This window comes from Lactuca virosa, chromosome 6 (assembly GCF_052849685.1).
Source record: "Lactuca virosa cultivar CGN04683 chromosome 6, Lactuca_virosa_CGN04683_v6, whole genome shotgun sequence".
Taxonomy (NCBI): Eukaryota; Viridiplantae; Streptophyta; class Magnoliopsida; order Asterales; family Asteraceae; genus Lactuca; species Lactuca virosa.
The window spans coordinates 171528853-171541639 of record NC_136431.1 but is presented as its reverse complement, the minus strand read 5'-3'; the positions used below and the strand labels follow the sequence as shown (position 1 = coordinate 171541639).

The 12787-nt window shown below is 44.7% G+C and overlaps 1 protein-coding gene across 1 annotated transcript; it reads right to left on the bottom strand.

Moving 5' to 3' along the window:
- Positions 1-10635: 10635 nt before the first annotated feature.
- LOC145122071 (uncharacterized) lies at positions 10636-11682 on the bottom strand. Its single transcript, XM_079057741.1, has one exon. The coding sequence runs from the start codon at positions 11680-11682 to the stop codon at positions 10636-10638; it is 1047 nt and encodes a 348-aa protein (XP_078913867.1).
- Between the last annotated feature and the right edge of the window lie 1105 nt (positions 11683-12787).

Below are 12787 nucleotides of genomic sequence, written 5' to 3'. Positions count from 1 at the left end.
GGTGATGGTAACACCCCTGCCCATAAGTAGTGTTGCTTGCTTGATTTGTTTTGATATAATCTCTGTGAACAATGTTTTCTATTTCTTTCTTTGTCTTTTGTCTTTGCTGCCCTCAGTGGCAGTCTGAAAGTCTGGGAGTCCGGCAATCTGACAATGTTTACTTTTTATTATTGGGTATGAATGTTTTCCACTACCGTATATATTCTTGTTTTTTGGTTGCTTTGTGTATGGTTTATGTTGGCCATCACATGGTATTTACGCAGGGTTTGCTTATACCCCTAGTTTGAGTTCTTTTACTAGTGAACTCTTTATGCTTTACTAATGTTGGTCTTTGAGAAATTTCCTCTAATTTGTTGCTTAAAGACCCTAGGTGTAGCCAAGATCGTCATCTTGAGGCTCACCTGGTTTTGTTTTTCTCATTAGTGGAAGGTTATGACTCTTCTACACTTATGTCACATGTTCTTTCGTATGTCTGCTATTGTAACATCCCAAGATTTGTCATTTATAGTCCCTGGGGATGGAAGGGCGAAGCTATGAAAGTCTAAGGGATAAATTGCAATTATTGGGATCAGGAGGAGTACGCTGCGCGTACATAAGGGTACGCTAAGCGTACTAGGTGCACCCTGGTACGTTGGGCGTACACTTGTTTACGCGGGGCGTACTCATGGCAAAAGGAAACCCTAATATTTAGGATTTGGGGACTATATAAGCAACATTATGAGCACAAAATCCTCCCTTACCCCAGCCTCCACTGCTTAGAGTCGTTTTCCCCAAACCCTAGCCATATCCATGACTGTTTGAGCTTTTTAAGTATTTCTTGAGTGTTTTAAGAAGAAGGTGTTGCATCAAGGAGTTGGAGAAGAAGATCAAGCTTGTAGATCTGAAGTTGGTTTGTGCCCTAGAAGCTCCAGAAGGTAAAAAGTTTGGAACTTTATACTTGTATGAGATAGATCTAGTTATTTTAGCTTTATGGAAGCATTCTTGTCCCAAAAGTCCCAAAATGGTGCATTTTATGATTTGGACGAAATGAGTTGTCCTTTCAGACCTTAGAAGAGGTCCTAAGTGAAAAAAATGGTGTCCCAATAGCTAGATTTGTCTCATGCATGAAGTAGGAAGGTCTTAATGGACTAAGACCATGTGTTAAGAACTTTATGGACGTCCAAAATGATAAAGTTCGAGACTTTATAGTCCTATGGCACATTTGGTCGATGGATCTGGAGTTTGGGCTTAAGTGCTTAAGCCATTAAGCACTTATTAGGGTTTTGGTGAAATCCCGCATACGCCCAGCGTAAATCCAGTAGGCCCAGCATACTGGGTCAACCACCCCGATGGTGGTCAACATCAGAATGAGTACGCCATGCGTACGAGAGGAGTACGCCCCGCGTACGTCCTCTGTTGGGCCTTTGGCAATTGGGCTTCGGGCTTTGAGTTGTTTATGGACTAATTGGATTTGGGCCTTTGTTGGACTTTATGGATATTATGTTTCGGGCCAAGTTTGGTTAAGGGATCTTGGAATTAGGCTCATTTAGGGAGTGGGGCGCAATTTGGTAAATTGGGCCAATAATGTGTTTTGCATAAGGACTTTCAAGGTTATGGACTTGGCATTGGGCCTTGGCCCAATAAAGAGAACGGACATGATGGATTGTGGGGATACTTAGTCAAGATTGTTATGTTGTGTAATGACTTGGTATTTATTATGTGATAGTTTGGGATTTCCGGTGAGATAGCAATTCGGGAGTTCGATTCTTCAGTTCAGATCGGCATTTCCAGGTGAGTTATCCTCACTGTACTCAAGGGTCTAAGGCATCAAGGTCGGCCATTTGTTTTTTTATTGGTATTATTACTGTTGTGATCTGTTAGATCGGTATCCTAGTAGATAGGATGGTTATATGCTAGTATGATCTGTTAGATCGGTATCCTGATAGATAGGATGGTTATATGATGGTATGATCTGTTAGATCGGTATCCTGGTATATCAGATGTAGTTATGCTTAGTGACCTATAGTTTGGTCTGACTGTCTGTATGCTGGTAGGAGATTACCTGTTATATGTGCACATGATTGATTGGTAGTTGAGGGTGTTCCATCCCGAGGATGATAGGACCCTAGTATGTTGTCTTTATAGAGTGTTATATGATTATCTGATATAGGTGCACATGTTTGATTAGTTATGTTGGCATTCCAACCCGATGGTTGAGGGTCTAGGGTATTCCAACACAATGGTTGATTGGGCATTCCAACTTGGTGGTTGAGGGCCTGGGGTATTCCATCCCGATGGATGATTGGACCCATATTATCGGTTATATATGTATTGTGTGTGTGGGCATTCCAACCCGATGGTTGTGGTCCGAAAGTATTCCATCCTAAGGATGATTGGACTCGTAGTATGTGGGCATTCCAACCCGATGGTTGAGGATCTGGAGTATTCCATCCCGATGGATGATTGGACCCATAGTATGTTGTTTGTTATTGTATGTGTATTGTTGTGTGTATGGGTATTTTTGGGGTAACTCACTAAGATTCCGGGCTTACAGTTTCAGTTTATTGTTTCAAGTTCAGCAGATGACCGCGGGAAGGCGAAGGCGTGACCGTACACTTCCTAGATTGATGAATATGATTTCTGGGAATTCTGATGTTTAAACTATTATTAAAACAAATTGTAATAATTGAATGGGTTTAAATGATTTAAAAAATTTTAAATTGGCTTGATTTTTATGGATGTTACAAGTTGGTATCAGAGCCTTGGTTTGAGTGAATTGGAGGAACACTCGTGTGAATCCAGTCTCAAATCAAGGAAAGATTTTCAAAATGGTTTTTAAATGGTTTTCAAAATAAGTAAAAGAGGATACGAAGTGTACGATCAGCCGGAGCCAGTAAGTAGACCCCAAAATACCATGCAGTTATATGATTATGTGATATGTTAGAACAGCATGCTAGTGATAAGATATGGATCCTCAGGAACTGTATGATAGAATTGTCTGATCTTTGATGCCTTATCTTATGTAGAGTACCTCATTGATTGTTGTATTACTCTTTCGCGTGTGAATTAACTATTGGGTGAATACTCCAAGTCACATGCTACATGGGTTAAATGGTCTTTGGGTAAGGGCTTTGGTCCTGCTGCGCAGCTCTTGTCTGAGTCCAACTGTTGTGGGATTAAATCTTTTAGTCTAAGATTGTTTAAGCCATGCGGTATGTGATTGTATTCATGCAATAGTTAACTGGAACCAATGGAGGGTCGTGTGGCAGTTGGTGGATGGGTGTGTTGTGCGATGTCGGTAGGCCAGTTATGAGATATTTAACATTTCCTCTAGGAGTGAGGATGGAGCGCTCGCTATGTTTATGTATATTGTTAGGGTGTTGTGGTGATACTTGAGACAAATATGGGTAGGTGTGGAAGGTAGTATGGGCCCGTACTACTGAAAGCACAGGACCCATACGCGTAGCAAGGAAGTCACAACCCCTGGGGTTTAGTTGGAAGTTGGTTCCCTGTTATGGATTATTCGAGACGTCTTGAGACCGGATCCAGGTTAGGATCGGGAGCTGGCAGCCAGGATAGGCTAGTATTTTCAGAGGATCGTTTCAGTGAGATCATCCGGGAGGAGGTCAAGATTGTCCGGGGGCAGTTGCCGGAGATGTTCGGGTCTATTAAGACCTCCATGTTTGAGTTTTTCTACGCGCGCTATGCAGCCGCAGCAGCTGTAACGACGACAAGAGGAGGAGCTGGTCGAGCTTTTCAGTCTTGGGACATATTCTGATGAGCAGAGGACTGCAATTACTTGAGATCAGGGAGATATTATGTACTCGTTACATTCCGCGGGTTAAGCGGGAGAGGCTAGCACATGAGTTTCTAGATTTGAGGCTCGGGGGTTCTGCTCGAGGCCGGAATGTGAGTCGCGGGGACTCCGTAAAGGAGTGATGATTATGTTCAGCTGGGGTTTTGCAGCTGGAAGTGGAATGGTTAATTGATGGATTGGACTGTCGTTTTATAGGGCAAGGATTGTGCCCTTTCAGTTTTTCGAGTTCGAATGAGTGTGCAGGCTTTTTACCCAGGATCAGGTTGTATTCCAGCTCGGGATCAGTTGGTTGTAGCGATTGGCAACATTATTTCAGCGCCGGTGAGCGCAGGTGGGTCGATGTGGATTAAGTATTTTGTGAGGGTCGGTTTTCCTTGGATCTCTTGTATCAGGTAGTAAGGATTGATTGTGCAGTCTATTGCACTTTTTGGATTGTAGACTATGTCTTGGGAGTATTTTGTAGCCTGGTTTAGGGCAGAGGTTGCTTCAGCTACTGCAGTTCAGTTGTGGACGTTTGAGCGGGTGAGTGAGTCAGGGTGCGAACCCTGAATGGAATGATTTCTAGAGCCCGAGAGCGGGAGACTTGTTTGGAGCACCTTTGGAAAAGGGGTATTATGTGGGAAGTCTGCGGATAGGGTCCCACAGAAGGGTTATTCGGCATTGTAAGGAATCAGTGGTTTTAGCAACCGTTCGTGATTGACGGACGAAAGCGCCAAGGGAAGTAGTTCGTCGCCGAGGTATTAGTTGGAGCATCTATCTTTTTGTCCTCAAGATTTGAGTGTGGGATCATTCAAGCATTAGTGATTTTCGGTTTCACTGGGATTCAGGAAGTGTTCATCTGGTTCTTAGAAGTGTGTGATCAATTGGGATTGGCTAGTAACAGAGCGCTAGTTAGAAAGAGTTGGTTGTCACCGGATCGATCGTTTGGAAGTGAGAAGGATTGGGAATCCTCCAATTTTCATGTATTGTGAATGCTTAGTCGAATCTAAGTGGGGGAGAGTTACCACGGGATGCAGAAGTGGGAGAGGTTTCGAAACGAGATAAGTTACACAACCCGACAGGGAGAATGGAGGCCCCAGTGGCTGCTCGGTTTGAGGGTTGTGTTGGGTGGGGGTTCGGTAAAACTCCCCAACATAAGAAACACGTCTTCTTGGTGCTTGATAGCAGAAGTTGGGGAACCAGGTTGGAGTTCTAGTCATGAATTGAGTTTAGTTCGAGTTTTCGGTCGAGGGTGTGCTCGACTCTGAGGGTTTTTGGATTGATAGATTGAGGGTTTTGTTAGCTGCCAGGGCTCGACAGTACATTCAGCACGGGTGTGCGGGTTATTTAGCGTATGTGGTAGACACGCGGGTCAGGGAACAGACCACGGATTTCCGAGAGGGTGGACGATCGACATGAGGCCTAGGGTTAGGCCGGGGTTAGAGTCCACATAATGGATCAGGAGTTCGGAACCCCAAGTGGGTGAGAATAGTCTGCATGGGAAGGATCACTAGGAGGGGGGTCCAGAGAAATGTTCAACAGTTTAGAGCGGTCCGGATAGATAGAAGGCCGGTGGGGCGTACCAGTCAAGCCGAAGGCTCGGAGAACGGTCCAGACAGGCTGAAGGCCCAGAGAGGCGGTCCAGACATGCTGAAGGTTCGAAGAATGGTCCAGACAGGCTGAAGGCCCAAAGAGGCGGTCCAGACATGCTGAAGGTTCTGAGAGTGGTCCAGATAGACTGAAGGCCTGGTGAGGCGGTCCAGTCATGCTGAAGACTCAATATGTGTTTGTAGATCTATACGCGAGTATTGTGTATGCTGCATTGCTATAGCAATCAGTAGGTCTGTCCCCAAGTATTGAACATGCTGATGGAGTATGTTGAAGATTTTGTATGGGTTTTGTTAGTTATATGATCAGGTTCTGAGTATATATGTGGTATGGGGTAGCAACTTGTTCTACAAGTGGATAGTGTAGGGTGAGGTTTCAGTACTGTGACACTTTTTGGTGTTATGAAGGACATTGATTAGGCCTTCTTGGGCAATAGAGGAGGTGAGTACCTCCAGGATGGAGTACTGGACATCTGAAGTGACGACGACGGTGTCGATAGGTTATCGGGAGCATTCCAATAATGAGCTGAGGGTCGGAGAGGGCATACCAGACTCATGTTGTGGGCTCAGAGGCAATCCAGACCTATACTGAGGACCATGTAAGGGCATTCCTGTCATAGGCTGTGGGCATAAAGATTGTGTTGGTTATGTCTCTGGTAGGAGCGCGTTCGCATTGGATGTATTGTTAAGATTCGGGGGAGTTGCACTCGGTTGTGACGAATCAGAGGATGGTGGATGAGACGCAAGGATAGATCCTTGGATCTCAAGTTATGAGTAGACACGAGTTATGTTCATAGAGGTATTCCTATCTAGGGTATTCCATCCTGAGGATGACCGGACCCTATGATTGATTGGACCTGATATGTTTGGTATTCCAACCCGAGGGTTGATTGGGCCAAACATGTGTGGGATACAAGGGTATTCCATCCTAGGTATGACTGGACCCGTCGTAGGCATTCCTGGTATTCCAGCCCGAGGCTGATTGGGCCAGTCATGAGTTTTCTTGTTATTTAGTGGATTGGTTTTGTATGATATTTTGGGAGCTGAAGGACGCATTATCCTGTCAGCATAAAGGGTTCGCTTCAGGAAGAGGGAAAGTTGGGTTTCCGATACTTTGGATCATCAGGATTTTGTCAGGTTGGCAAAGTGGCATGTAGGATAGACCTTTTGAAAATGTTCGGTTGGGATTCACATCGCTTTTCACGTTTGACAGCTGCAAAGGCGCATATTGGATGAGTAGGCGGTTGTATCGCTGGGTTATGTTAATGTCGGAGAGCACTTGAACTATGTAGGGGAAACCAGTGGCAGCATCGGAAAGGATCCGAGTAGACTTAGGAGCCAGAGTCCAAGATGTGGGAGCATTATCATGAATTGTTCGCCGCAGCAGGCTTTGAGGAAGAAGCCTATTTTAAGTAGGGGAGATTTGTAACATCCCAAGATTTGTCATTTATAGTCCCTGGGGATGGAAGGGTGAAGCTATGAAAGTCTAAGGGCTAAATTGCAATTATTGGGATCAGGAGGAGTACGTTGTGCGTACATAAGGGTACGCTAAGCGTACTAGGCGCGCCCTAGTACGCTGGGCATACACTTGTGTACGCTGGGTGTACTCATGGCAGAAGGAAACCCTAATATTTAGGGTTTGGGGACTATATAAGCAACATTATGAGCACAAAACCCTCCCTTACCCCAACCTCCACTGCTTAGAGTCATTTCCCCCAAACCCTAGCCATTTCCATGAGTGTTTGAGCTTTTTAAGTGTTTCTTAAGTGTTTTAAGAAGAAGGTGTTGCATCAAGGAGTTGGAGAAGAAGATCAAGCTTGTAGATCTGAAGTTGGTTTGTGCCCTAGAAGCTCCAGAAGGTAAAAAGCTTGGAACTTTATACTTATAAGAGATAGATCTAGTCATTTTAGCTTTATGGAAGCACTCTTGTCCTAAAAGTCCCAAAATGGTGCATGTTATAATTTGGACGAAATGAGTTGTCTTTTCAGATCTTAGAAGAGGTCCTAAGTGATAAAAATGGTATCCCAATAGATAGATTTGTCTCATGCATGAAGTAGTAAGGTCTTAATGGATTAAGACCATGTGTTAAGAACTTTCTGGATGTCCAAAGTGATAAAGTTCGAGACTTTATAGTCCTATGGCACATTTGGTCGATGGATCTGGAGTTTAGGCTTAAGTGCTTAATCCATTAAACACTTATTAGGGTTTTGGTGAAATCCCGCGTACGCCCAGTGTAAATCTAGTACGCCTAGCGTACTGGGTCAACCACCCCGATGGTGGTCAACATCAGGACGAGTACGCCCCGCGTACCAAAGAGTACGCCCCACGTACGTCCTATGTTGGGCCTTTGGTAATTGGGCTTCGGGTTTTGGGTTGTTTAGGGACTAATTGGATTTGGGCCTTTGTTGGACTTTATGGATATTATGTTTTGGGTCAAGTTTTGTTAAGGGATCTTGTAATTAGGCCCAATTAGGGAGTGGGGCCCAATTTGGTAAATTGGGCCAATAATGTGTTTTGCATAAGGACTTTCAAGGTTATGGACTTGGCATTGGGCCTTGGCCCAATAAAGAGAATGGACATGATCGATTGTGGGGATCCTTAGTCAAGATTGTTATGTTGTGTAATGACTTGATATTTATTATGTGATAGTTCGGGATTTCCGGTGAGATAGCAAATCGGGAGTTCGATTCTTCAGTTCAGATCGGCATTGCCAGGTGAGTTATCCTCATTGTACTCAAGGGTCTAAGGCACCAAGGTCGACCCTTTGTTTTGTTATTAGGATTATTATGGTTGTGATTTGTTAGATCGATATCCTAGTAGATAGGATGGTTATATGCTAGTATGATATGTTAGATTGGTATCCTGATAGATACGATGGTTATATGCTGGTATGATCTGTTAGATCGGTATCCTGGTAGATCGGATGTGGTTATGCTTAGTGACCTATAGTTTGGTCTGATTGTCTGTATGCTGGTAGGAGATTACCTGTTATATGTGCACATAATTGATTGGTAGTTGAGGGTATTCCATCCCGAGGATGATAGGACCCTAGTATGTTGTCTTTATAGAGTGTCATATGGTTATCTGATATAGGTGCACATGTTTTATTAGTTATGTTGGCATTCCAACCCGATGGTTGAGGGCCTGGGGTATTCCAACCCGATGATTGATTGGACTCATAGTATGTTGGCATTCCAACCCGGTGGTTGAGGGCCTGGGATATTCCATCCCGATGGATGATTGGACCCATAGTATCGGTTATATATGTATTGTGTGTGTGGGCATTCCAACCCGATGGTTGTGGGCCGAGAGTATTCCATCCCGAGGATGATTGGACTTGTAGTATGTGGGCATTCCAACCCGATGGTTGAGGTCCTGGGGTATTCCATCCCGATGGATGATTGGACCCATAGTATGCTATTTGTTATTGTATGTGTATTGTTGTGTGTATGGGTATTTTGGGGGTAACTCACTAAGCTTTCGGGCTTACAGTTTCAGTTTATTGTTTCGGGTTCAGCGGATGATCGCGGGAAGGCGAAGGCGTGACCGTACACTTCCTCGATTGATGAATATGATTTCTGGGAACTCTGATGTTTAAACTATTTTGAAAACAAATTGTAATAACTGAATGGGTTTAAATGATTTAAAAAGTTTTAAATTGGCTTGATTTTTATGGATGTTACAACTATAATGTAATTGATGAACATGTTTTGGGAGAAAGGTTATGAGCCTTTTTTAAACAAACTGCTTGGCTGCCTCCTTGTAACGATTTTGCTCGTGTGACATTGGATGATCAGTCCTTGTTGTCACACGGTAAATGTACACAGCCTCTTTATTTTACTTTTCAAAAATAAGGAGCATCTGAATTGCCCTTTCATTTTATTCTAGTTTTGTTTTTGGAGTGTTACGAGACTGAAAATAGTAAAGTAATTTTTGCTAATTACATTTACATGTCAAAACTAATATACAATGCCTTTGCTAGCATTGAATCTATCTTTAGCACTCGTTTTTAAGAATAAAAATGACGCATGCTCTACGCATTCCAATTTCTTGGAATGGCACGTCTGTCCTGAGCTTCTAGGACATAAGCACCATTCTTATGGGCTTCCACAATTTTGTATGGTCCTTCCCAAGTAACATTAAGTTTCCGCAATGGCTCGGCATGAGTAGACTTGTTTTTTCCTTAGCACCCATTCTCCAACTTTGAAATTCTTGACCCGGACTTGTTGGTTGTAATAGTTCTCGTGCGTGATTTGTACAGTGCTTGGCGCATCTATGCAACCTCACATTTTTCTTCGAGCATGTCCAGGTCCTGGCGTCGCCCCTCTTCGTTGGCCGCTTTCTCAAAACTTTATGTTCACAGGGAGCCTGCCACTATTTCCAGGGGCGGGACTGCTTCTGTTCCATAAGATAGACAAAATGGGGTTTCTCCTGTACTTGACCTTGCTGTGGTACGATATTACCACAGCACGGTCGGGAGCTCATCCACCCAGGCGGACTTTGATCTGAGTAGCCTTTTCTTCAAACCATTGACTATAGTTTTGTTTGATATCTGAGTCTGTCCGTTGGCCTGAGGGTGCGCTACTGATGTGAACTGGCGATGGACTTTCTTGTCTTCGCACAACTCCTTGAAGGGACTTCCTTCAAATTGCATATCGTTGTCACTTATGAGGATCCTAGGAGTGCCAAAATGGGCCAAGATGTTCTTGGTTATAAACTTTATCATTTGCTTGCCAGTGACGGTGGCCAGTGGTTCCGCCTCTATCCATTTGGTAAAATAATCCACGGCTACCAACAAAAACTTCACACCCGCAGGCGCTGGTGGGAATGGTCCCACTATGTCGATCCCCCATTGGTTGAAAGGCCAGGGGATGGTGATGCTATTTAATGGCATGTCCGGTTAATTTTGGAAAGGAGTGAATGCTTGGCATTCTTTGCATTTCTTGGTTAGGGCTGCGGCGTCTTGTACACGTCTGGCCAATATACCCCTGGGCGGAGTATTTTGCATGTGAGTGCTCAGCGCCTTCGTGTGCTGCCGCGTCCCCAGAATGAATTTCTTCTAAGAATGTCTACCCCTCTGTTTTAGAGATGCACTTGAGCCATGGGCTTATAATACCCTCTTCGGTACAGTTGGTTGTCCCTGATTGCAAAATGCTATGCTCTGATTTTGACTTTTCTCGCCTCCTCTGGGTCGTCCAGGAGCCCGCCATGGCGCAAGTAATCGACATAGGGTTTGGTCCATTCTGGAGGAGCCTATATTGTATTAACCTTTTGGTTTTCGATACTTCTCTCCAGGAGTACTTCAACTAGCACTTTCTTTGTTAGGTGATCATATGAAGTAGAGGCCAGTTTGCTGAGAGCGTCTGCCCTTGCATTTTTTCCCCGGGAGATTTGTTTTATTGAAAAACTTTTAAATGTGCTGGTTAAGCTATGGACTACATCTAGGTATTTCTGCATCCTAGGGTCCTTTGCCTCATATGTTACATTTATTTGGTTTGTGACAAGTAACAAATCACTGAGAGCCGCTAGTTGTTTTGCACCAACCTCCTTGGCTAGCCTCAGACCTGCTAGAAGTGCTTCGTACTCTGCCTCATTGTTTGATACTTGGAAGTCGAATCGCAGCGCGTATGTGATCTCTTCACCCTTGGGGCTTTGTAGAATCAGGTCTGCGCCTGAGCCTTCCTTACTTGCTGCGCCATCGGTGTATAGCTTCCAGAGTTCTTTGTCGGCTTCAGGCTCGAGTGGGTCGACAGAGATTGTCGTCGGCACTCCCTTAATGGTATCTGGAATTTCAACCAGGAAGTCTGTGAGGGCGTGGGCCTTGATGCTAGTCCGGGGGTGGTAATGGATATCATGTTCGCCTAATTCTATGGCCCACTTGGCCAGGCGTCGGGACTTTTCCGGCCTTAGCAGCACTTGCTTTATCGGGTAACTGGTCATAACATCCACCTTGTGTGCTTGAAAATACCTCCGTAGCCGTCTGACAGTGTATACCAGGGCGAGGACCAGTTTTTCTAAGGTCGGGTAATTGACCTCTGATCCTTGTAGGGCCCTACTAACAAAATGGATTGGAACCTGCTTGCCTTCCCTCTCCACCGCTAACACAGAGGAGATATCTTCTTCGGAAGCTGCTAAATACATCTGTAGTGTTTCCCCTGGTAGCGGGCAGGCGAGAGCCGGTAGTTGGTAAGTTTCTTCCACATCATGGAGTAATGTTTCTTCATTGCGGCTCTTAACTACCATGTCATCGACATATACTTCGATATTCCTACCAAATTGATCGACGAATACTTTGTCCATGAGCCTTTGATAGGTAGCACCCGCATTTTGAGTCCAAACGGCATTTTCTGGTAGTAGAAGATGTCATTTTCAGTGTGGAAGGCAGTTTTCGCCTCGTCCTCTCGTTTCATCTGTACCTGATGGTAGCCCTTGTACGCATCAAGGAAACATTTGAGCTGAAAACCTTCGAGCGATTGGACTTTCTGATCAATCTACGGGAGAGGATAACAATCCTTTGGACATACGTTGTTAAGTTCTGAGTAATCAATGCACATTCGCCGTGACCCATTGGCTTTCTTTACCATGACAAGATTTGCTATCCATGTTGGGAACATTACCTTCCTGAGTATGTCGGCGTTCACCAGATCGGCCACTTCTGCGCTTATGGCCCTTTTTCCGTTTTGTTGCCTGGCCCCTCTTTTTCTGTTTAACAGGATTGCTTCCAGGCGTGATATTAAGTTTGTGTTCTATAACCTGTCGATCAACACCTGTCAGATCTGTTGGTTTCCAGGAAAAAACGATGGAGTATTGCTTTAGGAGTGCGACGAGTCGTGCCGTGGTCTCTTCTGATAAGTGAGAGCCGATCCGCACAAGTTGTTCTGGGTATTCCATGTCTATCTGGTGTTTCTCGGTGGAACATTCCTCCTTGGACTTCTTTGGTGCTCGCAGAAGCTCTGGAGCGGCAATGATCTGGTGGCAATGATGTGCCCTGGTGTTTGTGGCGAGGACCGCCGCTGATCCCTGGCGCGTGCTAAATTTAACGATGCCATGGATCGTTGATGGTACCAGGTGTAGTAAGGAGATTGTCGATCGTCCGAGCAGAATATTATGTTCTGCTGGATACCGGATCACAGAGAATTTGATTGTTCTTTTGATTCGGTCCTTCTCGTCGTGACTGACCAACGTTAAGGGCAGTCGAATAGTGTCCAATGACCACAAACTATGTCTGGTAAATCCTACCAATGGCCGACCGGTTGGGGGTTGTAGCCCCTCCTTCCACGCATCTGGAAATTTCCTAAAACAATGCTCATAGATTATATCAGAGCAACTACCAATGTCGATGTATATCTGATGGATTTTCGTGTTACGAATGAATCCAGATATGAGGAGTGGGTCTCGTGGATCC